Raw genomic sequence first — 23,777 nt, 5'->3', positions numbered from 1 at the left:
CTTGGCAGACATGAGCAAAGAGCAGGCTCTCATTTAACAGCCTTCTCTCTTAGGTTATATTGAATTGAAAGAATCTCATTTTGTTAGGCATTCTGGCTGGCTTTATGCTACATGCAATTCTCTCACCTTTTGTAACCTCTGGCTCAGCTTACCAGTTGTTTACACATCATAGACTTTTTCACCATTGTTTTAAAGGGCAGCTATTGTGTAAAGTTTCTTGTGCTCTTCTGTCTTTATAAAAGAAAAAACAAAATCTTACTAAATATTCTAGAGACAGAGTTGATAAAACAAACATGGTGTTTTCTGAATGACTTTGTTTAATGTCTTAAGGTGACAATTTTCTCTTTTTAGCAAGAGGAATTACCTTGATGTTTTAACAATAAGTTTTTCAGTGTGAAAGGTAAATATTCACAGTGAGTTGCTTATAGTTGAAGCAAATGGAGTTTGAGGTGCCATTTTGCAAGGTGCTGTACAAACAGTTCAGTTTCTGCCACATAGATGGCAGAGGTCTGACCTTGTCTTGTCAGACTTGGATTCTCCCAACAAATTAGCTTCTGATACCTCTTCCCAAGTCTTCAAGTCTGCAAGGCTTCCAAATTATAGGGCTGCCTTAAATTACGAGGCTGTGGTGCTATATTCAGAAAAGCTAATAGAGACATAAATGGAATTTCCAGATGAGAAAGTAAACAAGACTAAGAGGATGCAGTACAGGTCAGTGAAACCCAATTGTGTCCCTACAAGTGTCAATCTGTAGACTCTGTTTCAGAATTAGCACTAGGTTATTATTAGCAATCTCGCAAAACTAATTGGTTTTGTGGACGATTTAGCTAAAAAATGGCCTGTTTTCATCAACTCTGTCTTATATTTTCACAACACAGGCTAACAGCTAAACCATCAGAGTTCCTGCATATGGCAAACTACAGACAGTAAGGAATTGTGTTATCGTAAAGACAGTGGTGTTTTGGCAGCACCATTTTGCAGCACTGCTGTTTGACTGTGCACAGTTTTCTCTTGAGATTCACACAATGAACGTAAAGTACCCTTCAATTGAGCAGTTTTCAGGCTGTCCCTAAGTTCACCAGCAAAATTAAATTCTGTTTTGGCAGCATATTCTGTCATGTTTACCTTTAAGTTCCAGTTTTGTAAGCTTCCAAAACCATTGTGCAGACTTTCAGAACAAAGCATGGTCTAATGGTTTGGAAGCAACTAGCTTCCCTCAACAACCTTTTCCACTGGTGTGCAGAAATAGTAAGTTACCATGTGGTTGCTTTTGTATCAGCATCAATGTTCTTGATGGCTAAGGAAGCTGAAGCAACAGTAGGAAAAATATGAAGTGACAATATAATAAACTGGATAAAATAAAATTTTGATGATGGGTAAAGGAAATCAGAGGAAATTGGCAGGATTTAAATAACGTAATATACTGTCAAAATTGAATTGCATTTCATGAGACAATAAAGATATTTCTTAATTGAAAACACATACCCCGTGACCGTTGATTTTAAAGTCCAGGTTAAAAACAGAACCATTTTGTGTTTGATGGAGAACCAAAAGTATAAAGGTTCTGTTGCCAGTTTAACTATTTCCTGCTGCTTTCTGTCTGTGATACCTATATGACTCGCGGGGCTCTGCGGGCGCGATCTCGTACCCGGCTGGATGCCCGTCCGCGCGCGGCCGGGACAGGGAGCGTGCGCGCGGCCGGGACAGGGAGCGTGCGCGCGCCCTTCCGCAGCGTCCCGGGGCGCGCGCCTCACCGGCCCGCGGGGCGCGGCGGTGGGCGGGGCGCGGCGGTGGGCGGGGCGCCCCGCCCCGAGGGGTGGGAGGGGCTTGTCCGCGCGCCGGGGGCGGTGCTTGCGGCGGCCCTGCTGCGCGCGCGGGGGGCGGGGCCTGTGCGGGGAGCGCTCTCGGGGGTTTCGCTCCGGCGCATCCCGGCCCCGCCGCAGCCATGATCCACAGTCTGTTCCTGATCAACGCCTCGGGGGACATCTTCCTGGAGAAGCACTGGAAGAGCGTCGTCAGCCGCTCCGTCTGTGACTACTTCTTTGAGGCGCAGGAGCGGGCCTCGGAGGCGGAGAACGTGCCGCCAGTGATCCCCACTCCGCATCACTACCTCCTTAGCGTCTACCGCCACAAGATCTTCTTCGTGGCCGTCATCCAGAGTGAGGTGCCGCCGCTCTTCGTCATCGAGTTCCTGCACCGCGTCGTGGACACGTTCCAGGTACGGCCGAGGGGCGTGGGCCCCGCTGCTGCGGCGGGGGAGCCTCGGCGCGGCAGCGCTGCGGGGCAGAGCGCTGCGGGGCAGAGCGCTGCGGGCAGCGCTGCGGGGCAGAGCGCTGCGGGGCAGAACGGGCGGGCGGCGCAAAGAGCCCCTCTCGTTTGCAGCCGTTGGAGTTGTTTTGTTTCCTATTACGTGATTTTCATCCTGCGTTTGTGAGGATGTTGACAGGGCTCGCCGTAGGTGGGAATTTACTGCCTAGGATTACAATGGATTCGGGATCTACCTGTGCTCACAGGATGAACCTTTCAGCAATCAGTGTTTCTGTTCTGCTGCTTTACCTGCTCTGGGAACTGTGAACTGGGACCAAACTGGCCTTGTTCTCACAAGGAGCTTTTGCATTTCATAGCCACGTGCTTTAATGAATTAGTGACAACCTGCCCGTGCCTTTACATCTAGTGATGCTTCTTGGAAGCTTCCTAAAGCAGTGAATTACAGGAGTTGCCCCAGAGCAGCTGTATTTCCTCTGTACTATGGTTGTCACATCTTCTGATCAGTTTAGGAAAACGGTAAAGATGCCTGTCTTCTGCCTGCCAACAACAGGATTGTTGTCTGGATTAGAAATGTCTTGTGACCAGCATCTTGCCAGCATACAGGAAATGTGTGTGCTTGGCCAAACAAGTATCATGGGAGCTCTTGCTTCTAAGATGTCAGTCAGAACCTGATTGTGTTCTGAGTTATGTTCCTCTGACTTTAGAGAGTGGATTGGCCGTTCAGGCCAGTAGTGGATTGTGTCAGACCCTTAGGTCTCATTTTTTATGAGGGTACGAGGCAGAAGTGTGTCATCACTGGCTTAGATGTGTATTAAAATCTGATATATCTGAACCAGAGTGTTTGTAATGCAGAACTATGATTTCTCTACTGTCTACTCATTCTTTATGGAAAACGCCTGATCTCTTTAACTGCTGTAAGTAACTAGAAGCTCTGGTTTGTGGTTTTGCATGTGTACGTGATCTCTCCTAAAAGACGCTTGAAGTCCACATAGAATAAGACAGTAAGAAAATAGATTGTTCCGTTTTAAAAATTGCTAAATTAGTTGGGGCTGCTTATGTGGGAATTTGCCACTTTAGTGGAGCAGTGGCTGAGGTGTGCTCAGAGTTGTCTGTGGGAGTGGCATGCGTCATGTACTTGTAGTACAGGGAGTTTCAGTGTTTTTTTGCCTCCTCCAAGAAGAGGCTCAATTTATTCCTGTGTGGGAGAGCACTGAATTGAATGATCACTAAGATTCTCTTTTGGAGATTGTTGAGTAATTCTTTCTTTTGCACAGGATTATTTTGGTGTCTGTTCAGAAGTAATAATCAAGGACAACGTTGTGGTGGTTTATGAGGTGCTGGAGGAGATGCTGGACAATGGCTTTCCATTGGCAACAGAGTCTAATATTCTTAAGGAACTGATAAAGCCTCCTACTATTCTGCGAACAGTCGTCAACACTATCACAGGTACAGGGAAACAAGAAGATAAACTGGTACAGGTGGCAATATTCTTGCCTAAGTAAATTAGGACATGGGTCCTAAGAAGAATTTAAATAATTTAAATAATATAAATTTTCCTAATTTATGTTGTCCCACACCATTCATGCAGCACAGGTATTAGAGTGTATTTAGAGAGACATGTTTGAGGTTCCTTACAATTTCAGCATCAGATGAGTTAGTTTGATGTGAGTTTACACATCCCCATGTGTAGACACTTCCCCATGCATTACTGTATGTTTTAGAGCAGAGTGTAAGAGAGATGTACATTTTGGATTATAGGGAGTCTGGAAGAGTAATTGCTCTCCTACAAAGAAACAGAGGTTCTTGGGGACCAATTGTAATTAAGCTCTATAAGGCCAAAGACTTGTTCTGCAGCATTGCCTAACTTCTGTGGTTGTTGATTCCCTTTTCTTTTTCCAGGAAGCACTAATGTGGGTGACCAGCTCCCCACTGGACAGCTCTCAGTAGTGCCTTGGAGACGTACTGGTGTAAAATATACCAACAACGAGGCCTATTTTGATGTGATTGAGGAGATAGATGCAATCATTGACAAATCGGGTACGGAAGTTGCTCCTGGCTAAGAATAGGATAACTTGTCCTGATAGTGCCTGAAGAGAGAGTTAGGTTTTGAAATAGGTGCATCTTCATCCAAGTGTGGGAAGCTCTGTTCGTATTTTTACTCTTTAATGTCACTAACTTGTATGTGCTATTCAGTCAAAAATTTTAAGCAGTTACCGAGATTTTCATTTTGTTCGTGAAGTCTCATAAGCAATTCTATATTGGGAAAATAGAAGATGAATAAAAATTGTGCATAGCACTTTCTCTTTAGTATTTGTGCTTCTTAATCTTATTAGAATTGGGAGCTATGGTCTTTGGCCATTAAAATGGCCATTGCTGGTGTCCATGGTTCTTAACTGAATAAATCTTCCAGAGGAGTCATTAGGAATGATACAAATGTTGAACAGGCAACATAATGAGCTGTGGAATTTCATTAAGAAAACAGGTTTCCTTCCTCCTCACTGATAGGTTTTCCACTTTAGGATTTTTTTTATCAGGTTCACATAATCACCTGTGTTTACTTTATTGTTACAGGTTCCACAATCACTGCTGAAATCCAAGGAGTGATTGATGCTTGTGTCAAGCTGACTGGGATGCCAGACCTTACCCTCTCCTTTATGGTAAAGCTCAAGGATGTATCTTTACTTAAGTATTTTGAAAGGGGTTTCCCAGCCCTGCTGCTAAGATCGTGGTCTCGCAATGATGGATCCCAGTTCATCAGAATCTGTGTATGCCAGACAAAAAGAGAAAGAAATGACAATGGGCACTCATCGGGAACTTCAGCAACTTAAAGCCTTAAAGGGCTCTTTCAGATTATTTGTTTAAAAGCACAAGTAATGCTGTGTCTTAAGTTTTTGAGATACAGTGGTGCTTTCAGCAGATATCCTGAAGGGCCACCACTTTTATGAGTATGCACCAATGCAATTATGTGACATAACTAAGTTTTCTAAAATAGGATTAAAAATATCCTGAAAAAGGATAGAGGCTATTGAGTACTGCTTTCACATGGATATAACAGCATCGGACATGTCTGAATGTAGACACCTTCAAGTGGTCAAGAGTGTGTCAAATGGTAGGCCCTTCATGGATAGAAGGTTGCTATGAAGAGGAGGTCATTTTGAGTTGTACTGCCTTCACAAACCTTGTGACTTTTTGTTTCAGAACCCTCGGTTATTGGATGACGTCAGCTTTCACCCATGTGTGCGTTTTAAGCGCTGGGAGTCAGAGAGAATACTCTCCTTCATTCCACCTGATGGAAATTTCCGCTTGCTGTCCTACCATGTCAGTGCTCAGAAGTAGGTGATGAGTCTGGTGGTGTGAATTATGAAATTTGGATCCTTCTGGCTAGGAAGAGGATAAAAGAAGGAACTTTTAAAGATGAGGTGGCATGTTGAGCCAAGTGAAGTACAGGTGCATGATGACTTGCATTTTTCTTTTCTATTTTTTTAAATTACGTGTTTTCTCCTTGTTTGGAGCGGTGATTCTGTAATTTCTTTTTAGCCAGCCAACATTTTTCAAAGACTACTAGCAGATAAACAAACTAGATAGGGAAAGAACTAGACAGTGTGAAGTAATCAAGCTGGTGATTTCATATGTTTATAAAAACTTCCTAGAATAAAACACGGTAGTTTGGTGGTCCTGTTAGGTTTTTGACATCTCTCTTAATGGAACCACAAGTTCTTGTCCACGTTTACACTCTTTTCTAGAAGCAGCTTGCCAAGTACTATTTGGGGGTTACAGTTACTAAAGAATTTTGCTGGACCTCTGTCAGATTTATCTCTAGTAGGTAAAAAGGAGTGGCAAATGCAACCAAAAGCACAAAAGTTCAAGTGCTGCTGCACTGTCAAGAACTACTTGCCCACCTGGTTGTGACATGCAAAAAACATTACTTCCCTTTTGCTTAAGCCTGGTGTTTTATTGGATGTAGTTCCCTGTTCTGATAGAGAAAACAGGATACAGCAAGCTTGTTTACAAAAAGTGTAATTAAGACTTGAGAAGGAAATCCTAACTTTGCTCCTAGGTCAAACAAATGGGTGTAGAATTTCCTTCTCTTTCAAGCAAATGTGAAGGCAGGGCATCAACAAGGACTTTCTGTTTGTGTCTTTATTCTAGTCTTGTGGCAATTCCCGTCTACGTTAAGCACAACATCAGTTTTCGTGACAGCAGCTCACTGGGGCGGTTTGAGATCACAGTGGGGCCAAAGCAGACTATGGGGAAGACCGTAGAGGGAGTGATGGTCACTAGCCAGATGCCAAAAAGTGTCTTAAATATGACACTTACACCCTCCCAGGGAACACATGTCTTCGATCCAGTTACAAAGGTAAGAGGAAAGAGAGAAATCAGATAATGTTTTTTTTTTTAAATCTTTCTTATCTATCAGAAAATGCAGTCAACCTGTTCATATTTACATGAACACTTCCATGTACGCTGCCTTGCTGAAGGCAGTATGTTGGGGTGAGAACTTTTTCTGAACAGCTGCATACTAAGAGTTTTCTTAATCCCCAGAACAAATACTTGGTGTCTGAGTAGATTGTAGTTCTGGCTACTTGGCACGTGAAGAAAATCTAAGCACTGGTCTTGTATGATAGGACATCAGTCTGGTGGACAGCTTACAAACATCTGCATACGTAGTTGTCATACCCAGTGCTGCACGTTGGTCTTTTGCAAACACTGAGGGTTGATGAATGGTTTTGATTTGGTTTGGGGTGTTCTGGTTTTGTTGTTTAAACTTGAGGAGTTAACTTTTTTTTCTTCTTGCAAACTTTAATCTGATGGGCTTACCCATGTGGCCTTTAGCTCAAGTAGTGGAAATACCACATTCATAGTAGGCTTTTGGGGAGCCTCATGGAAAGAGGGGGAGAACAAAAGTTCTGAGGTATCTGCTCCTTAATCCTGTGTCTGGCTAATATGAAAGGCAAGATACTAAGAAAAAGAGAAACATTAAAAGCTGTCATTGGAATGGGACTCTTCTTTAGAGCATTTGAGTTTCACTGCTGCATTTTCTGCTCCTTAAAGTTACTGTCATGGGATGTTGGGAAAATAAACCCCCAGAAACTGCCAAGTCTGAAGGGGAGTGTGAGCCTGCAAGCTGGGACATCGAAACCAGATGAAAACCCCACCATTAACCTACAGTTTAAAATTCAGCAGCTGGCTATATCTGGTAAGTAAAGTGACTGTGAGGTAAAGAAGTGGAATGTTCTCTGTTGTGCTGGTGCTCATTCTGCATATAGCTGCATATAGTAACTTCACAAACCTTCCAAGTACATTCCACCTGAAACATGTTCTTTAAGCAAAAATGTTGTCTGCTTTGACTGCAGATATATGGATTTGTTCTTGCTGGTGCTCTGTGAAACAACTTACCTACATTTTCTGGCATTTTGTGCTTACAGATCTACAAAGAAATTTAGGGTATGGATGTGTTTGTAAAGAATGATTCTCCGTTCTGTCTACTGCTTGCTGAAACTTTCCCTGTGCTTTCTGTACCACTAGTATGATCTTCTGTCCCTTTATCCCAAAGGTCTGTCAGCTTTGTTTGTGGCAACAGTCAGTCTTATGCTGTGTTTGTTTGCCTTTAGGACTGAAGGTGAATCGTCTGGACATGTATGGGGAGAAGTACAAGCCATTCAAGGGGATAAAATACATGACCAAGGCTGGCAAGTTCCAAGTCCGAACCTAGAGGCTCCTGATAGTGAGGAGCCTGTTTTCTGTTTCCCCAGTCCCTCGCTGTTGGATGCTGCCTCTTATCCCATCCATCTCTTTAGGGTTGCTCCTTTGTCTTTAGTAGCATAAGCAGGACAGCCAGTGCTCAGAGTGCTGGAAAGCAGAGAACAGTAAGGTTGACCTGAAACCACCTTGTCCCTACCTGAGTCTGAAGTGTTTGGAACAATAGCAGATGGGAGAGTTGCTCAGGTCCCTTAGGATTAGTGAGTCAGCTATGTAAGCTTGTATTACCTTCATTTTGCTGTCTTAGAGGAAATTCTAGGCATTTATGGCCCTTTGTAGCTCCTCTTCCCTGTATTTTGTTTGGCTTTTATCCCTTTATAGATGATACCAAGTTGAATTTCCACAAACTTCAATGTGATGATCCAGCATCTTCCTTTCTGTATCACTGGGCTTTAAGGTGGAGAGCTGTGTAGTTCCTGCCAGCAGGGAGAACATCTAGCTGTTCTGCCTCAAAAGGACTGGAAGAAGTGGAAGGTAGATTGTTCCACCCCAGATGGGAAGTTGAGCAGTGTGAGAGTAGGAATGGTCTCACAAAGGGAGGAAGAGAAAAAGTGCATTCTTTCTCTAGATATTTCATAAGGCACACTGGTCATTAAGGATCTTGAGTCATTGAATACAGACTTGAAATACATCCAGATCTTTTAACTGATGAGTGATGGTATCTCCATGTAATTTTGCTTCTCCTCTTATTTCATCAGTGTTTGAAGGTAGGAGTTCTCCTAGCTTATTTGGGGAATCAGCTTATTTTAGACTGGCTGGGAACAATCTGACATGGCCTTCCCTCAGGTGCTCTGAAGAGTCAGATAGAGGAACTTTTGTGGAGACAGCACTGATGGAATTTGAAACTGTGGCTACATGAAGTTAACCACTGTCCTAGTAACTTGCTGGAACTTGGTTTTGCCTCTCCTTGCCTATTGCAAATGAGGATACTGCTGTTTTCCTGCTCACTGTTGTTTCATTGAGATAATTGTGACCTGGTACCTTTGTAGTGTTCCTCCTGTCCTACCTCATTTCAGTTCCTGTACCAGTCAGGTGCTGTGCAGATGGATTCAAACCTATGCCAGATTTCTCACTGGGATCATCTCTTCCTCAGGAGCTGTTGCTATATCTGCCCATTCCAGCCTGTGGTACAGCAGAGCAAAGGAAATGAGAGGCACCTGCACTGTTCATATTGTCAGTAACAGGGTCTTTGGCCCCTACATACCAATGTGTTTTCTCCTGGTAGCAGAAATTGCACCTAAGCTGCTGTACACGTGACCACACACGTGTGGCTGTGGAGTCCAGCAAGTACAGCTCATGCTTGTGAACAGAACAGGGTGACCCTAAACAAAGGATAGCATTCATTCCACCTTGCACGTGGTGGATACTTGCAGTGGATGAATGGCATCTTGCTTGTGGGATTGCAAGTTCAGTGCAGCCGAAGAATTCCACAGCAGCTGGCATTCTGCTGAGGTGACATAACTGCTGAGCATGTTCAGTGCAAACAAAACCTTCAACAAGGGCATCAATAAAATTAATTTTTACATGTCATCTGTGTCATTTCAGAGTGGTTTGTGGAGGCTTTACAAGAAATAAAGTTTCGTATTTGAGGAGGAAGGTAAATTACGCCAATTGTATTATGTGTAGTGGGTGCCTTAGCGAGATAAATGTCTTTATGCAGTTGGCATTGTAAACCTGGGACTTAATCTCTGTCTGAAATTAATTTATTTCTTGTTAATTTTTCTTAGTGTTTCCTAAAAGGAGTGCTGAGCATTTGCTAGAACCTCAAGTGAAAATGTCTTTAGGAATGCACCTGAACCATTTTTCTATATTGGGGTGGGTAGCATGCTAAGTGTAGTGCTTTGATTATGAAGACAAATACCTCACCACCTTCCTGCTCCTCAAGTATTAATACTGTCTTTTGGCTTTGTAGCTTTGATTTTTAAAGGATCTTTTATTTACTGCTATAGTGATTCATGCTACTCGAGATATTGAAAGGTTTCTTATACGAATATGCTTGTCCTTTGTTTTGCCCTGCTGCACAGAAGAGACAGCTTTTGCTTCCTATCAGATGATAATGCATAGAAATTTAATAGTCAAAAATATGCATTGAATCTGTAGCAGATTAGGCTGGTGTTAAAATTTTTGCCCATTTCATTATCAGGAGCAAAAACCAAGTGAAAGAATATAATGCTCTAATAAGCATGCCATCCTGAATTTGCTCAGAGAGTTTAAGCTCAAACTCAGTTAATTAATCGGTTAGAAACTGAAGAAGCAAGTAGTATATTAATCTGGAAATAAGCAGCCCAAGTCTAGAGCATTTTCTAGTTCTTTCTATTGGAAACCAGCTTCTATTGAAACCAGCTTAAATTACCAAAGTCAAATGGTGTAAGGACAGAGCTTAATGTCTTCCAATTGTACAGCCAAGTAAGGAGGGAGATGAAGTTTTCAGGAAATTAAATGTCCCCTTAAGTTCACACCCATTCCAAAAACAGTACAGCTGCTAAAGAGATGCACGATGTTCTTTCTTATTCACTCAGGGCCAGAGTTAATTTTTTATTGTACTTATGTGATTTGATGCAAGGTGAAAGTTTGGTAATGTTGGGGAAAAGGATGATTGGCTTCTAATAATCTGTAATAAAGAAGGGAGAGTATTTTGAGAACATGCCCTTCCCACACATTGCAGTTTGTCTTCCTGTTGTACAAGAAGTCATAAGCATCTGGACAAACAGGAAGCCCTGCCAGCATACTTAAAGCACCCAGAAGGAAGCTGTGAGGGCATGGTTGCAGGATTGCAAAGGGTTCATTTGTCTTTCTCAGAGTTTCATAGTGTCCTGAATCCAGTCAAGATAGCGATTCACATTTGTATAAACACCAGGTATGTCTTTGCGGCCACAGCCTATTCCCCAGCTGATGATTCCAATCAGATACATACGATCATCCTTCATACACACCAGAGGCCCTCCAGAGTCACCCTGCAGAGAAGTAGCAGATTAATAACAATCTCTTTGTTTGGTTTTGCATTGTTTTTCCCACCCCGACTGGCTTTAGAGATGCACTAGGTGTTTACAGGAACACCCTTTGTAGTATGCTCACAAATCAAGAGCTCTTGGTACTTTTACCTAAGTCACTTTTATGTTCCAGACTCCCTCAATGCTCCTCTTATGGGGAGAGACACAGAAAAGTGTAACACTAAAGTATCTAACTTTGTATGGAACTCATTTATGAAATGCAGGTAAAACGTTGAAGAGAACAAAGAAAGGAAGGCCCTTATTCAAGCTATAAAGATCCAAGGAGTTTTATACTGCTGTGTGTAACAGTAAAGCAAAATTATTAAATTGCTGTTTAAACAGAAAGGATGTCGATTGAATGCATGCGTTCCTTTTTCTTCATGTCATACCTGCTTGTTCCCCACCATTTTTCAGCCTTTTTTTCTTATTTTCTCTACTTTACAGTAGAGGGGCACCCCCTTCCTTCTACAGAACCTCCTGCTGAGTGTTTTGCATGCTCACGTAACAGGAAATACTAGGAAACGCTGGGGTGGATTTTCCTGTTCAGTTTTGTGGTATTTCCTGTATTTGGGGTTTTTGGCCTGTGTTGCTCTGGTTTGATTGCTTAAGTGTTCCCTGCCTCCCCCTTCGTGAGGGGTGGGGGAAGAGATATGAAAGAGGAGCCACCAGTTCTCTTCTGTTCATCAGAAGTTTACTAGAACTGCCATGTAGGCAAATACATAACTTTAAACTATTTCCTGAAGCTTTTTGTTTAGTCAGCTCAAAGTACAGAAAAAAGACAAGAGACAAGGAAAAGGAAAAATAACAGAATTGGGTTTACCTTGCAGGCATCATCAAGGTGCCTCGTGTCTCCTGCACATAACATGTTCTCTGTAACTGTCCGGTTGTCTAGATACTGTGCTGTGCACCGACTGGCTGGGAACAATCTGACATGCCCCTCCTTCAGGTGCTCTGAATAGAATGGAGAAACTGGAAGAAAAATGACAATATAAATACGTATTTATGTCTGCGTATGTGCATCGATATGGGGTTTTTTAAAAGTTGCAATTCAGTTTCCATAGTTTAGGACAGAGTGAACAGAAGTAGCTCTATGGCTAAACAAAAATTTCCTTGCAAAAGGGTCCTTTTATATCTTGGGTGTTCCACTTCAATAATCAGAACAGCTTGAATCTAGTTGAGAAAGAATATTTTTTCTTCAGTAAGCTGGAGAGGTTTACGTAGGCTCCAAATTAAAGACTGCTGGGTTTCTTGGGTGGATAAGTCATCTTTGCATAGTTTCATCAATCAAAATGAAGTCACAGGAAATGTCTATGAAATGTTTATGCCTTAACTGTATGAAAAAGGATCCTAACTTTTTAACGTTAAGACTTGCACTAACAAAAGTTAGATGCCTTGTCATACGTAATACTGAGTAACTGGAACACTTAGGTTGGAACAGAAGAGATTTGGTTGGTTGATTTGGATACCAGTTTTATTCTCCTGTGTAGCTACAATTGCACAAAACTGAAAGCTGGCAGGATTGTTGTTATTCAGTAGAGTTTTGAATTACAGTTGCAGCATCTTTTCCTTCTCAGAGTTTATCTTGTACTCTCTGTGAGCAATGCTGAGGACAAGCTTTAAAAGCACATTAAAAACACTATGCCAGACTTACATGCTGTGTCTTTAGGTCTTTTCCAAAACCCCCATGGGTCCAAACTGTGATTAGGTCTTGTATGATGGAAGCTTCACAGTTTCTGTCTTACTAAGTTTACAAGTTAGAGAATTTAAAGAAAATGGGAAAGGAAGAAAATAAAATAAGAGGTGGGGTTTTTTTGTTTGTTTCTTTGCTTTAAATACAAGTCTGCCTGTGTACACTTTCAGACAGCTTTTATTTCTTTTTGTTATAGTTCATTTTAAAAGCAATTTAACCAGCCTTTTAATGTATATCTGGGATTGTTATTTCTTTAGCTTTTTTTTTTTTGCTTATCTCTGCATACACAATGTCTCTTTTAGAATAATGCATCAACCTGCAACAGTATAGCCTTGACAGAAATGGATTTCTGTCCAAATTACAGTACCTCAATGTACTGAGTACAGCAGATGTGGCAGCCCTGATTGCAAATCTTATGTCTGTTCTACCTTATTCATTGTGCCTTTTTTTTTTCAGTTTTGTACTGTGAAGAGTATCAAAGAAGAACCTACTAGACCATACATCTGACAGAACTCAGATGAATAACTTACAGCAAAATTTGGTTTTGAGTAACTCCTACTTCTAGATACATTTTGTAGTGCTCATATAAGCCAATATGATACATTTCACATTCAGTGACACTAAAGGCTTGAATTCTTTGAGGGCAGATGACTCACGCTCTGGACATACTATCTTCTACTTACATTCTTCATTTCTGCCATAACCAGAGATCTCACATTCAGTCCAGTCAGGCAGCTGCAGCTCTGTCATGGGGAGGCAGGCAGCACGAACAGTGCCTGTTTCAACAGCACAGTCTTCTGCATCTGAGTTCAACTGCAACAGAGCTGAACAAGGAAAAAATACCCCCACTTCATTAATCACAAACTTGAGCCAACCATGACCTTCCAGTCACAAAGTCAGAAAAGTTCTTACCAATATCATTGTTGAAATTTTCTGAGTCAAATCTCTGATGCACAGTGTAGCTCTTTACTTGAAACGTCTGTTCACTTTCCTCGGGAGTTGCTCGGGAAGTCCTACCCAGCACAATCTTCAGCTGATTTGTACTAAAGCTGAAGAACAAGAGAGTCTCTATTCCTGTGTTAACTAGAGTGGACCCTTCCCTTTTAAGATGTGCTGTTGGAATGTCTGTTCTTGTTTTTTTTTTTTAATTTTAACTCTATTACTATTTTGTTACCCAGGCAGTTTGACTTCAGAGTGACGTATTTGCCTTCATTTTTGTTCCATATACTTACAGCCATCAAGGCAAAGCTCCTCTGCCAGCCCCTTGCTGTTCTCAAGTTTCAGATGGTTCTGCATGTGTATTGACAACTTTGTTCTTAAGGTATCTGATACTCTCCTGTGGTACCTTAATGCCATCCTAGTTTGCCCAATTAAATTCCTCTCTGTAATACTCAGCACAATTATGTAACTATAATCTTTAGTGCAGGCTTACTGGGATAAAGAGGGGTTTTTTATACCCTTCCAGTGAGGCTATACTGGATGCTTCTATTTTCCAGACTTTTTCCACCCAGATAGTACTGAATCCTCAACTTACCCTTCCTCAAAACAGTGAGCAGCTGACAAAACCCAGCAGGAACTGATCAGAATTCCTCCACAGAGGAAGTGCTCTCCAGGCACTCGGTGATACTTCACAAAGATGGCAGCTTGCCATGGATGAGCTGCAATGTCTGCGTAGGAACCACCTTTAATCCTGTACTGGTGTACTCTGCGCAGCCGTAAGCCACAGGTGGCTGTGGATGACAAACCCAGAAATAGGCTTTTTGTTCAGGCACTCTTGTTGGAGTTAGGGTTAAGAGTCTGCTGGTCACCACTACATGCTGAGGCAGCCTGCCACAAACTGTTTAGTATTTGACTCATCCCTGTTTCCTAGGAAACTTGTATTCTGATTTGAAAAATACAGTAAGGAAACCCTGCCTTTCCTGTCCTCCATTTCTGCAATCTTCCCTTCTGGCAGAGCAAAAGGCATTTCTGTGAGAGTGGAGCTACAGCATGCCTTTCTGCTACACAAAGCTTTTTTTGTTTGTTTGTTTAACTCCAGCTCTTTTTTTACTGGAAGATGTTTGAGTGAAATACAGATTTTTTTCTCAAGATTTTATTTTACTAGAGATGATATGCAGGACAGTAATGCTTCAAAGAAAGAGAAGAATCAGGAGTGCCAGTATCCTTACAGCAAGTAGGCACATTGCAGTACTCCCAAGTGAGCCGATTTCTTTTCAGGACATGGCACCAAGGCTTGCTGTCATTATCAGGATTCCTGCAGCATAGGAAAGAGAAGAGCTATTTGTATTATCAGATCTGCAGGGAGTTTGCAGAGACCTAAAGCTATCAGACTGTGCCCCGAGTGTGGTTTTTTTTTATTTTTCTAGAGATACAGAGGGCCCTAAGGACATATGAAATTTGCACTCGTGGAGTCTGATCTTAAAGAAGCATAAATAGGTCAGGTGGAATAAAATTACTATTGGTAGTGAGCTTCATTGCTACCAGTAATACATTTCCTGTGCTTTACTAATCTGTGTAAAAGATTAGAGCCTTGCCTTAAAGAATACTACAAGACAGTTTGGTAGGTTTTTTTTTTTTTTTTTTTTTTTTTTAAATTCTACAACCAATTACATACCTGCAGAAATTGTGACTGCCAAGGCCCAGCTGGTAAGCATCTCTTCTCCAAGCAGTATATAGCTTGTTTGCAAGGATTCGAGAATTCCATTTCAAACAGGTAGCTCCAGAACTGGTAACACTGTGGCTGCCACGGTAATCTGTGCCTCTTCCAGATCTGCAGTTGATGTTACTAACTTCAATAAGAAAGCTGGACATTAACCAATTGATGCGAACCTGTCAGTTGTTCCTAGGTGTGATTTCTGTCAAGGCATCTCTATATTACCTATATGTATCTCATTCTCTCAGTGTCATAAATACTGACAGCCTAAAAATTATATGAGAGTCTCAACTTTTTAGGCTACAGAAATAGCCCAAGTCCACGAAGAACCCTTATATATGCAGTGAATAATGGACATTCCAAAGTCCATTCCCTGTCCCTTGTATGTACCTTTTGAACAGGGGGGCACACTGCAGTGTTCCCAGGTGTACCTTCCCCTTTTGTAGATATAGCACCAAGGTCTGGAATCCTCGTCTGGGTTTCTGAAAGAGTTAACAGTATTATGAATCATTATAAAGCTATTGTCAACAGTGTCCTGTAGGCATCTAATTCCCTAACTCAGTCCTGCTCTGCAATGAAGATGTGGACTGAACCATCAGAAGTTGCTGTAATTCCTATTTCAATTCTAAAACTGTGGAGTACATTGAGGTGAAGATGAGATGGCCAGTAGCTAGCAGGAGTGGACAGCATGTTTGTGCAGTTTAGGTCATGTACAGGAAGCATGATATTTTTAGTTTTGATCAGGATTTGAAGCTGTAAGAAACTGAATTGCAAATGGAGTTTAGGGAGGATTGAGAAGGAGCAAGGGGAAGACTGTGGCGTGAGAGATACTTGGATTTTGTAGTTGGCCATAAACACCCAGTCTAGGAAGATATGAAGTTCAGGTATGTCTACAGACGTTGTCTTTACTGCTCACAGGCAGCACAATACCTACACCTGTGCAGTGTTCCCTGCTTGGTATCAGACTACAGCAAGCAGCCATTTTTTTGCTCCAGGCTCTTAGAATGGGTTGATTCCTGTGACTCTGACCTGTGTGCCACCAGCCCCTCACCTGCAATAGTTGTGATTGCCCAATCCCAGCTCAGCAGCATCCTCTCTTTGGCCATTGTACATCCGGTTCACCAAGGCGTTGTTATTCCAATTTAAACATTCAGTTCCACTCTCTGTCATGCTCCAGGTACCCCTATATGTTACTCCAGTGTCTTTGTAGCATTTAACTTGAGTATCTGAACAAAAGGGAACAAAATGTAAGGACAGCATGCCAGTTCTTTCCCAGACAGCTTCCTCAGTCTCTGTTCTGTTTAAACTTGGTTCTCAGATGTCTTGTCTAGTAAGTCAGTGAAAATGCCCTGTCAGGCAGGCTGTAAGTGTATATGAAGGTCTTCAGTTACAGAATTCAGAGTTTCATTAAGAGACACATAGGTGTCCTTAAATGTTCTTTGTAGCATTAGCTCTAGAATAAAAAAAGACAACTTAATAGAGAGTCCAGGCTACATTAGGAGGTTCTGGGTACCTCATCCTTGGGTACTGCATAGCTAACACCAATAGTACTGTTCATAGCAGTTGATGTAGTATACTCACCTATTTCACACTGCTTCCCTGAAAAACCTTGGTGGCACTGGCAGATGAAGAGCTGTGGGGAGTAATATGCCTGTGAACATTGGCCTCCATTGTAGCATTTATTTCTAGTGCAGGCTGTGGAATAAGCAAAAGCCAGGAAATACTGTTAGATTTCACAGAAGCAAGAAACTGGCAATATATACACATCTTTCTTTTTCCTGTTCGTTTTCTTTCCTTTAGCCTGTTCTGCTTTTCCCTACTCACCTGTTATTGCCATGTGTTTACAACCTTTTTGTGTAGCATTTCCATTCTTTCTTTGTTTCATTCTCTCCATATATTCTATTAGACTTTCTCAGCCCCTTGCCCAGTCCCACTGAGCTCTGCCCAAGACAGTGTACACTGGTATTTTAATTTCTATCCTCTTCTATTCCCAGACAGATTCTCTATGCAGTAACTCTGTCCCTGACAGTGGCGTTCTTCTTCAGGATGATTAGACGGACAATCTCTCACCATTTCCTTTTCACTGGTCATACTTACCTCTGACAGGTACAGTGTGGCAATGACTCCGACCACTGTCGCACCTACAGTATTCTATTCTGCTCCCTGAAAGCCTCAGCCAGGTCCCCCTGTGTTGGTAAATTTCTGCAGATGAATTATCTGTGCAAATGGCTGTAATTGGAGAAAGGAAATCCTCTTTTAGAGATTCAGGGAAAAGACCTGGCTGAGCCAAAGAACTCCCTTGTATTTCCAGGATAAGAATATATGTGATGGGAACATCAGTCTAATGGGTTGCCTTTTTTCCTTCTCAGACCACAATTGTCCCATCTCTCTCACTGGTATGCTGCTGGATGTACTGTTCCACTATTGACTGGCCTCTTTTTCTTTCCAGAAGAGCAGAGGGAGGGGAAAACTTTGTTGTAGATGGTATTAACAGTCTGGTATTTTGCCTTCTGAATCTCTCATCCACATAACCATGACAAAAAACTTTCAGGCTCTTTCCTCAGCATCATTTGCTTTCCCCTCCCATGTTCATAATGGTCCAGTTAATATGGTTTTAGTTAGCCTAGCTTACCTCTAGATCTGGCTCCTCGTTTGAAACGCAGGTGTAAGCCCTGCAAGCAAAGAAGGTTAATTCTCTGAGTAACTGCTCTCTTTAAAAAGATGAGAGAACAAGTACCTTCAAAGAGTCAGTCCTTTTCTTGAGGTCATATGAATCAGGGAAGCTCTGAGGAACTGTCTGGCCTCTTGTCAGACAGTACAGTGAAAAGTGCCTCTAGTAACTCGGTATGGGTTCCTAAGAATTGTGAATCATTCTGTTGCCATGGATGATCTGGTGATTGCTTGTCATCTGAGTGGCGTGAACTTAGGATGTGCTGTACTCACATCGTGTGTGAAGTCATTATGTGCTCTTGGCACATTACAAATGCTAACTAAAGCTTGTCAGCTATTTGAAGGAGGCTCAAACAAATAATTTCCAAGGTAAAGTCAACAAGAAGTTACTCTTGCTCACTGACATGCAGTTTCCCCATAAGACTTTATAGCTTGATTATCTTTAGGAGATATGTCTCCTGCAGCCAATGAAATGAAATATTTTGGATAAAGTTTTATGGAAGAAACCAATTTAGAAAGCTTCTTAGATTAGGCCAGAAGAGAAAGAAGATAAAAAGAAGAAGGATGGGTTGGATAGCAATTTTTTGAGAAAGGGAGTAAATATTTTACAATTGTGTACCATTTACTCAAGCTGTGTGCAGTGTGAGGCTTAAAGTGAGGGGACCGGGTAACCAGTGATGTCCAGTTTTAAGTGAGAGTAGTGATGAAGATGATGACCATGGAAAAGGAATGGCTGGCTACAATGGAAATCTTATTAACAGTGAAAGGTGACAGTGAACGGATTACACCAAGAATACCTGGAGAAGACTTTCTTACTGAAATAAAAAACAGACAGGATAACACATAATATATCCACACCAAGAGGTAGACCACTTTGCACCATTTTTCTTCCTCTGATTTCTAGTGAGCTAAGCAGATTCTTCTTCTGCCTCATGCAAGACAGCTGGACTCAACGGTAAGGAAATGCTGCTGAAAATACAGGAAGATGGCAAGAGAACTATATAACGCATTAGCCTCTTACCTGGCACTGGGCAGTCATGACTGCTCCCACCAACACAAGGAGACATGAGAGTTTGCCTTCCATTCTGAGTGTCTTCCACATCAGCTCCAAATCTCAAATTATCTGCAGAGATAAAAAGTAAGATATTGAACAAAGGAGGTTAACAGTATAAATGGAGTTCAAGGTGTAATTTTAAATGAAAGTTTTAAATTATGAACATTCTTTTTACACATTTTTGACTTGGCGCCTCTCAGCTTTCTGGTCTAGCTGTTCTGGTCTTCCTGCCAGGGTCTGCCGGGCTAGACCCAGATGTGTTTTTATTTGATAAACTTAGAAACTTGATAAGCTAAAGCACACTCTCTGATGTCTAAAGGAAACTGAGAGGGTATTTCCTGGGGGATAAGACAGAAGTAAATTCCAAGTACTTTTTCCCTAAACTGCAGGATGCCAACAATACCATGTGTGCTACTAGAGAGATGGGCTTGTCTGACGATGCAGTGTAGTGGTGATCTGAATATGCTGAAATTCAGATTACTGACACCTACTTAAGAGATCTCCTTCAGAGGCACAGACATCAGGTGAAGGGTCAGTTTGTGGTAACAGTGGTTTATGAGGATTTGCATTTTTTGTACGACTGCTGCTTTGAGTTACAGTGAAGGCTTCTCTCTTGTGTAGAGGATGTGTGGGCAAAATGACTTTCTTTGATGATAGGTGAGGACAGTACTGCTATCTCTTATCTTCAACAGTTCTGCTGCTTCTCCCCGACTGAGCCTTCAGTTTTTACTGTTATCATATGATTTTGCTAAAAAGGCAGAGTATGCAGGCTAGCTTTTGTTCTGATATTTTCATTTATTTGTTGCACTATCTTTAAGTATATCACTTCTGTGCAGTCACAACCATACATTATTCCCTCTAGTCCTTCAGCAGCTTTACACTTCAAAGCCCTCCTCATCCACCAGGAAGAGTTTCTACTTTCTCCAAATTGATTTACAGTCTGACTCCTCTATCAGTAGTCTTGGGAGAGAACCTTCATTGATCCCTAGTGGGACATTGTGAAGGTGCGATGTAGATGTGGTGGAGCCCCCCTGCTTTGAAAAAGTCCCACACCAGAAGTCCATTTTCTCTCTCCTTTTTAAAATATAATGCCTCCTATCCAAACCAAGAGTTGGGAGTGAGATACAGCAGTAAGCACAAGACACAGGCAAGAAGATACAATTTAATTTCCAGTCTCTAGGATTGTCCTTAAGTTCCAAGTATTTGGAATAATCAGGCACTGTTGCCCACACCATCACCTTTTTTATCATCTATACTATATGCAGAAAGCTAACCCAATTATTTGAGAAAACAACTACTTCCAGAAATCAGTAGCTCAGACCCTGTTTATATAAAGCCAGAGAATGCAGCTGGATAACAGATGGTGAAACTGGAGTATGATAGATGAGTCATAAACTGGGATGCAAGGCTAATATGTAGAAAGACTTTGTGGGTTTTTTTAGTAGTTTTGTCATTGAGATTTTTTTCTGTCTGTTTTAAAATTTGTTCAAAGCAGAAGGCACAAATAGTCCAGTTTCTGAAGCAGAACTAGGAGTACAACAGGATAGTTTAGGATGTGATTTCTCATCACTGGGCTGCAAAAAGAAGGGACTTAAGTTGCAAGTCAGACTGAAAAGATTCACAAGAACCTCTCCTATTATCGTATGATTTTGCTTAAAAGGCAGAGTATGGCAGGCTAGCATTTGTTTTGATATTCTCATTTATTTGTTGCAGCATCTTTCTGTATGTCACCTTAATTAGTCAATGCTTTATCTTTGGGTCACATATTGATCCACCACTAAACCCTGTCCCTCAGTGCCACATCCATAGATACAGAAATTAAAAGCAGCTCTCCTTCCTTCCAATGACATGTGTCCATTCCAAATTACAGCACTAATCTACAGCACTAATAGCTTTCTTGATGATGATCAGCTATCTTGAAGCAACAGACTGCAGACCCTTGATGCTTTTTCCTCCCTTCTGGATAAAGCATTTCTGTATGCCTTTTCTGAATGGAGCAGATGAATAGCAGATTTGAACTCTTTCTCCGTAAAAATATAACAAACAGATCTGGTTTTGGGGGAAAGAGCTAAAAATCCAAAAGAAAACATAAGTAAGATGCTGTAGTCTTTGAAGACATTGGAGGAAATGAGTATTTCAAAGTCTTACTTTGTTTTGGGAATCACTCTCAGTATTTCCTGTGGTTTTGGCCACATTTAAAGAGAAGCATATTTAGGGAGATCTGAAGATGACCCACCCTCCTCCTCCTCCCCTGTGTCCCTCCATTATCGTGCTTTGGAACCTGAGGTGAAAGGCACAGTCTGGTCTCCTCCTGGGAAGATTAGATAAATTCTGGTTTTGCAGCTAGTTTTCTGTGTCTCCTTACCTTACTATCAAGATATTTGTCCATAATTCTTTCTTTAAGTTCTTTTGCTAATGTCCTTTGTGCAGGAGACTCATCCTTGCTTAACTTGTCAGAGCCTGAGGCTGTCAGCCCCTTCCCTGGAAAGCTTCAGCTTTCTTGAAACAACTTGAAAGTTAGCAGCTTTACCCATACTATGAATCTCTTCAAAAGCAGGAAGGCAATAGCTCAGTTAGTTAACTATCATGGTGCTTCAGTGGGGTTTATTAAATAATAATATTTAATAGTATTTAATGACAATGCCATTGATGTTGAAACAGGAAATGCCCTTTTTGAAACAGGTGCAGAGTAGTGCCTACCTTTTTGCTTTTTCTCTTCTGTATTCTCTGGATGTTTTTCTTTCCAGACCACGCTGGGTTTGTGTTTCCTGTGTGTCTGCTCTGATCTCTGTCCTACTCGTAGCGCCACTCGAGGGGGTGGAGACTCCCCGGGCCGTGGGCCGTGCTGCAGCATCCCACCCCTTCCCCTGGATGACGAGGGGATGGTCCGGATTGTCGGGGAGGGAGCCTGTGCAGGACGGGAGGAAAGCTGCTTGCTGGCATGCTGGAGTTTACGGCCAGGGGTTTTTTTGTTATTTCTCTTTTCGAGTCAGAGGGCAGATTCAGTCTTCAAAATAATTTTTCCCCTTTGAACACCTTGCTGTTCAATGACAGAATAGATACTTCTTGGATACTTGGATACTTCTTGTCCCATTATGCTTCTAGGAGTGTTGTGAATGCACAGCTGTATTATTTGTAATATAATTAGAAGTCTGCAGTATGTAGACTTAGTCCTAATAATGAGAAATTCCCGTTTCAAGGACGAGTGTAGTGTGCTGTACTCCTAATTAAGATGTTTGGCAGAGAGGACATGACCGGCATGTGGAGCAAAGCATGCCCTGAACAGAGCCATGGGAGAAGAAGGAGTCAGGAGAGCTTGCAAGTTAAATAAACAAAACTTCAAATGAACTTTAGATAGAAATAAGGAACAGCATGTTGAGGGCCAGAGTTAAATGTTTACTGATCCTACTCAACCTAGAAAATGAAAAATTCTACTCACAGGATGTGGCCATGAGGTATTCAGTTATCAAAGTGTGGCAGATAAATGTGGTGATTGGTTTTAGAGCTGATTTTGGGGTACTGTTACAAAAACAGTCAGTGGTGCAATATGTCCTACCACCTTGGAGCAGATTCACAAGCAATCAGGTTCCTGACAGAATTTAGTGTAAGACATAAGAACCAGCATGTGAGGGACTTCCATTGTCAGGAAGCAGCTTTCATTTGGAAAGCACGGCGCTGGTTATTTTGCATAATGGTAAGGACGAAACACTGCGTACTCTGTATGTTTAGCTCTTCTCTGCATGATCTATGTCAAGATTATCAAATGTATTTCTACAAGAGTCACAGTGCTGGTGATAACATTACTGCCATAAATCTGATTTGAGTGTAGCTGCATTTGGCCATTTCCAGAAGGGACTTCCAGTTGTTGAGACTGAACACTGTTCAGTGAGCAGGGGCTAATTTACTTTATTTTTTAAGGATAACAGCCATTTGACTTCTAGATTAAAGATGCTAACAAACTAATGGCCATGGGGGAAGATTTCAAAAATTATTTCCTGGCTTTCCACAGCTTAAGGACAACTATAGAGCTGTCTACAGAGTGTGGTGCCATTTGTAGGGCTTAACATTTTTTAGGAAAGCCAGCAATAAAAGTGTCTGCTCTCTCAAGCACCATCTACTGGCTTTTCCCTAAGTTGATCCTCGGGAAAATTGCAGCACGACTGTTTAATATCAGTGACGAAGTGTGACATCATGACAGGCATGTGACATCATGACATCATGTGATATCATCACACAGCAGGCCCATGTCACCCTGAGGGACCCCGGCGGCTTTGGCAGGTCCAGCGCGGGCGATTCAAGCTGTGGTAGGTCTTGGAGTGCACCTTCCACCCCCGTGCTGTTGTGCGTCTTTGCAATGGCACCAAAACACCTCACGCCAGCCAGCCCAGAAGGAAGAAGTATCCAAACCCGATGTCATGCCCAGAATAGCGCTTTGGCTCGGCCGGTGCGGTGGGAAACGCAAATGGTGCATTCCGGATTGGCAAATTTTGGAGATGCTGTGGGAAGAAGACAGCAACTCTGCAATTTTACTTACACAGCCCACGAGCTGTACTCTCCTCTCATCCCGTCCCCCTCCATGCGGTACCGCGGCCGCGACCACCGCAACTCGCCCGCTCCTCGCCGGGGCGGCCCCGGCCGGGCCGAACGCCGGCCCCGCGCGGCCCCTTTAAGGGCGGGCGGGCGCTCGCGCCG

The 23,777-nt window shown here is 42.2% G+C and overlaps 2 protein-coding genes across 6 annotated transcripts; one reads left to right on the top strand and one right to left on the bottom strand.

Annotated features, from left to right (window-relative positions):
• Window positions 1-1,867: 1,867 nt before the first annotated feature.
• On the top strand, window positions 1,868-9,558 carry AP3M2 (adaptor related protein complex 3 subunit mu 2). The gene is made up of 8 exons (XM_033081219.1): window positions 1,868-2,218; window positions 3,543-3,714; window positions 4,168-4,305; window positions 4,840-4,925; window positions 5,467-5,600; window positions 6,418-6,625; window positions 7,321-7,465; window positions 7,881-9,558. Exons 1-8 carry the CDS (start codon window positions 1,946-1,948, stop codon window positions 7,979-7,981), a joined length of 1,257 nt encoding a protein of 418 aa, XP_032937110.1. The 5' UTR covers window positions 1,868-1,945; the 3' UTR covers window positions 7,982-9,558.
• A 953-nt stretch (window positions 9,559-10,511) lies between these two features.
• On the bottom strand, window positions 10,512-23,731 carry PLAT (plasminogen activator, tissue type). 5 transcript variants are annotated; one of them, XM_033081214.2, is made up of 14 exons: window positions 23,620-23,731; window positions 19,053-19,154; window positions 17,994-18,033; window positions 17,459-17,590; window positions 16,943-17,056; window positions 16,413-16,587; window positions 15,752-15,843; window positions 15,323-15,497; window positions 14,877-14,962; window positions 14,243-14,438; window positions 13,621-13,757; window positions 13,392-13,532; window positions 11,839-11,987; window positions 10,512-10,982 (listed from the first exon to the last, which is right to left on the bottom strand). In XM_033081214.2, exons 2-14 carry the CDS (start codon window positions 19,131-19,133, stop codon window positions 10,824-10,826), a joined length of 1,677 nt encoding a protein of 558 aa, XP_032937105.1. In that variant the 5' UTR covers window positions 19,134-19,154; window positions 23,620-23,731; the 3' UTR covers window positions 10,512-10,823. The 5 variants fall into 5 exon arrangements, with proteins under 5 accessions (XP_032937105.1, XP_032937106.1, XP_032937104.1 ...); XM_033081215.2 differs by lacking the exon at window positions 23,620-23,731 and adding an exon at window positions 21,786-21,874; XM_033081213.2 differs by lacking the exons at window positions 17,459-17,590; window positions 17,994-18,033 and adding an exon at window positions 21,786-22,363.
• Between the last annotated feature and the right edge of the window lie 46 nt (window positions 23,732-23,777).

This window comes from Catharus ustulatus, chromosome 27 (genome assembly GCF_009819885.2).
Source record: "Catharus ustulatus isolate bCatUst1 chromosome 27, bCatUst1.pri.v2, whole genome shotgun sequence".
Taxonomy (NCBI): Eukaryota; Metazoa; Chordata; class Aves; order Passeriformes; family Turdidae; genus Catharus; species Catharus ustulatus.
This window is presented reverse-complemented; position numbering and strand designations above follow the sequence as displayed.

What these genes read in the sequence shown, in the direction of transcription:
- PLAT (XM_033081213.2), bottom strand. Translation starts at nt 21,939, where the DNA reads ATGCTGCAGCACGGCCCACGGCCCGGGGAGTCTCCACCCCCTCGAGTG. An exon ending in TGTGCCCCCCTGTTCAAAAG is followed by an intron (nt 15,498 to 15,751) that starts GTACATACAAGG and finishes TTCTTATTGAAG; the next exon opens with TTAGTAACATCAACTGCAGA. An exon ending in TTATGGCAGAAATGAAGAAT is followed by an intron (nt 11,988 to 13,391) that starts GTAAGTAGAAGA and finishes TTTTTCTTCCAG; the next exon opens with TTTCTCCATTCTATTCAGAG.
- AP3M2 (XM_033081219.1), top strand. Translation starts at nt 1,946, where the DNA reads ATGATCCACAGTCTGTTCCTGATCAACGCCTCGGGGGACATCTTCCTG. An exon ending in TCTTCGATCCAGTTACAAAG is followed by an intron (nt 6,626 to 7,320) that starts GTAAGAGGAAAG and finishes TGCTCCTTAAAG; the next exon opens with TTACTGTCATGGGATGTTGG. An exon ending in TCAGCAGCTGGCTATATCTG is followed by an intron (nt 7,466 to 7,880) that starts GTAAGTAAAGTG and finishes GTTTGCCTTTAG; the next exon opens with GACTGAAGGTGAATCGTCTG.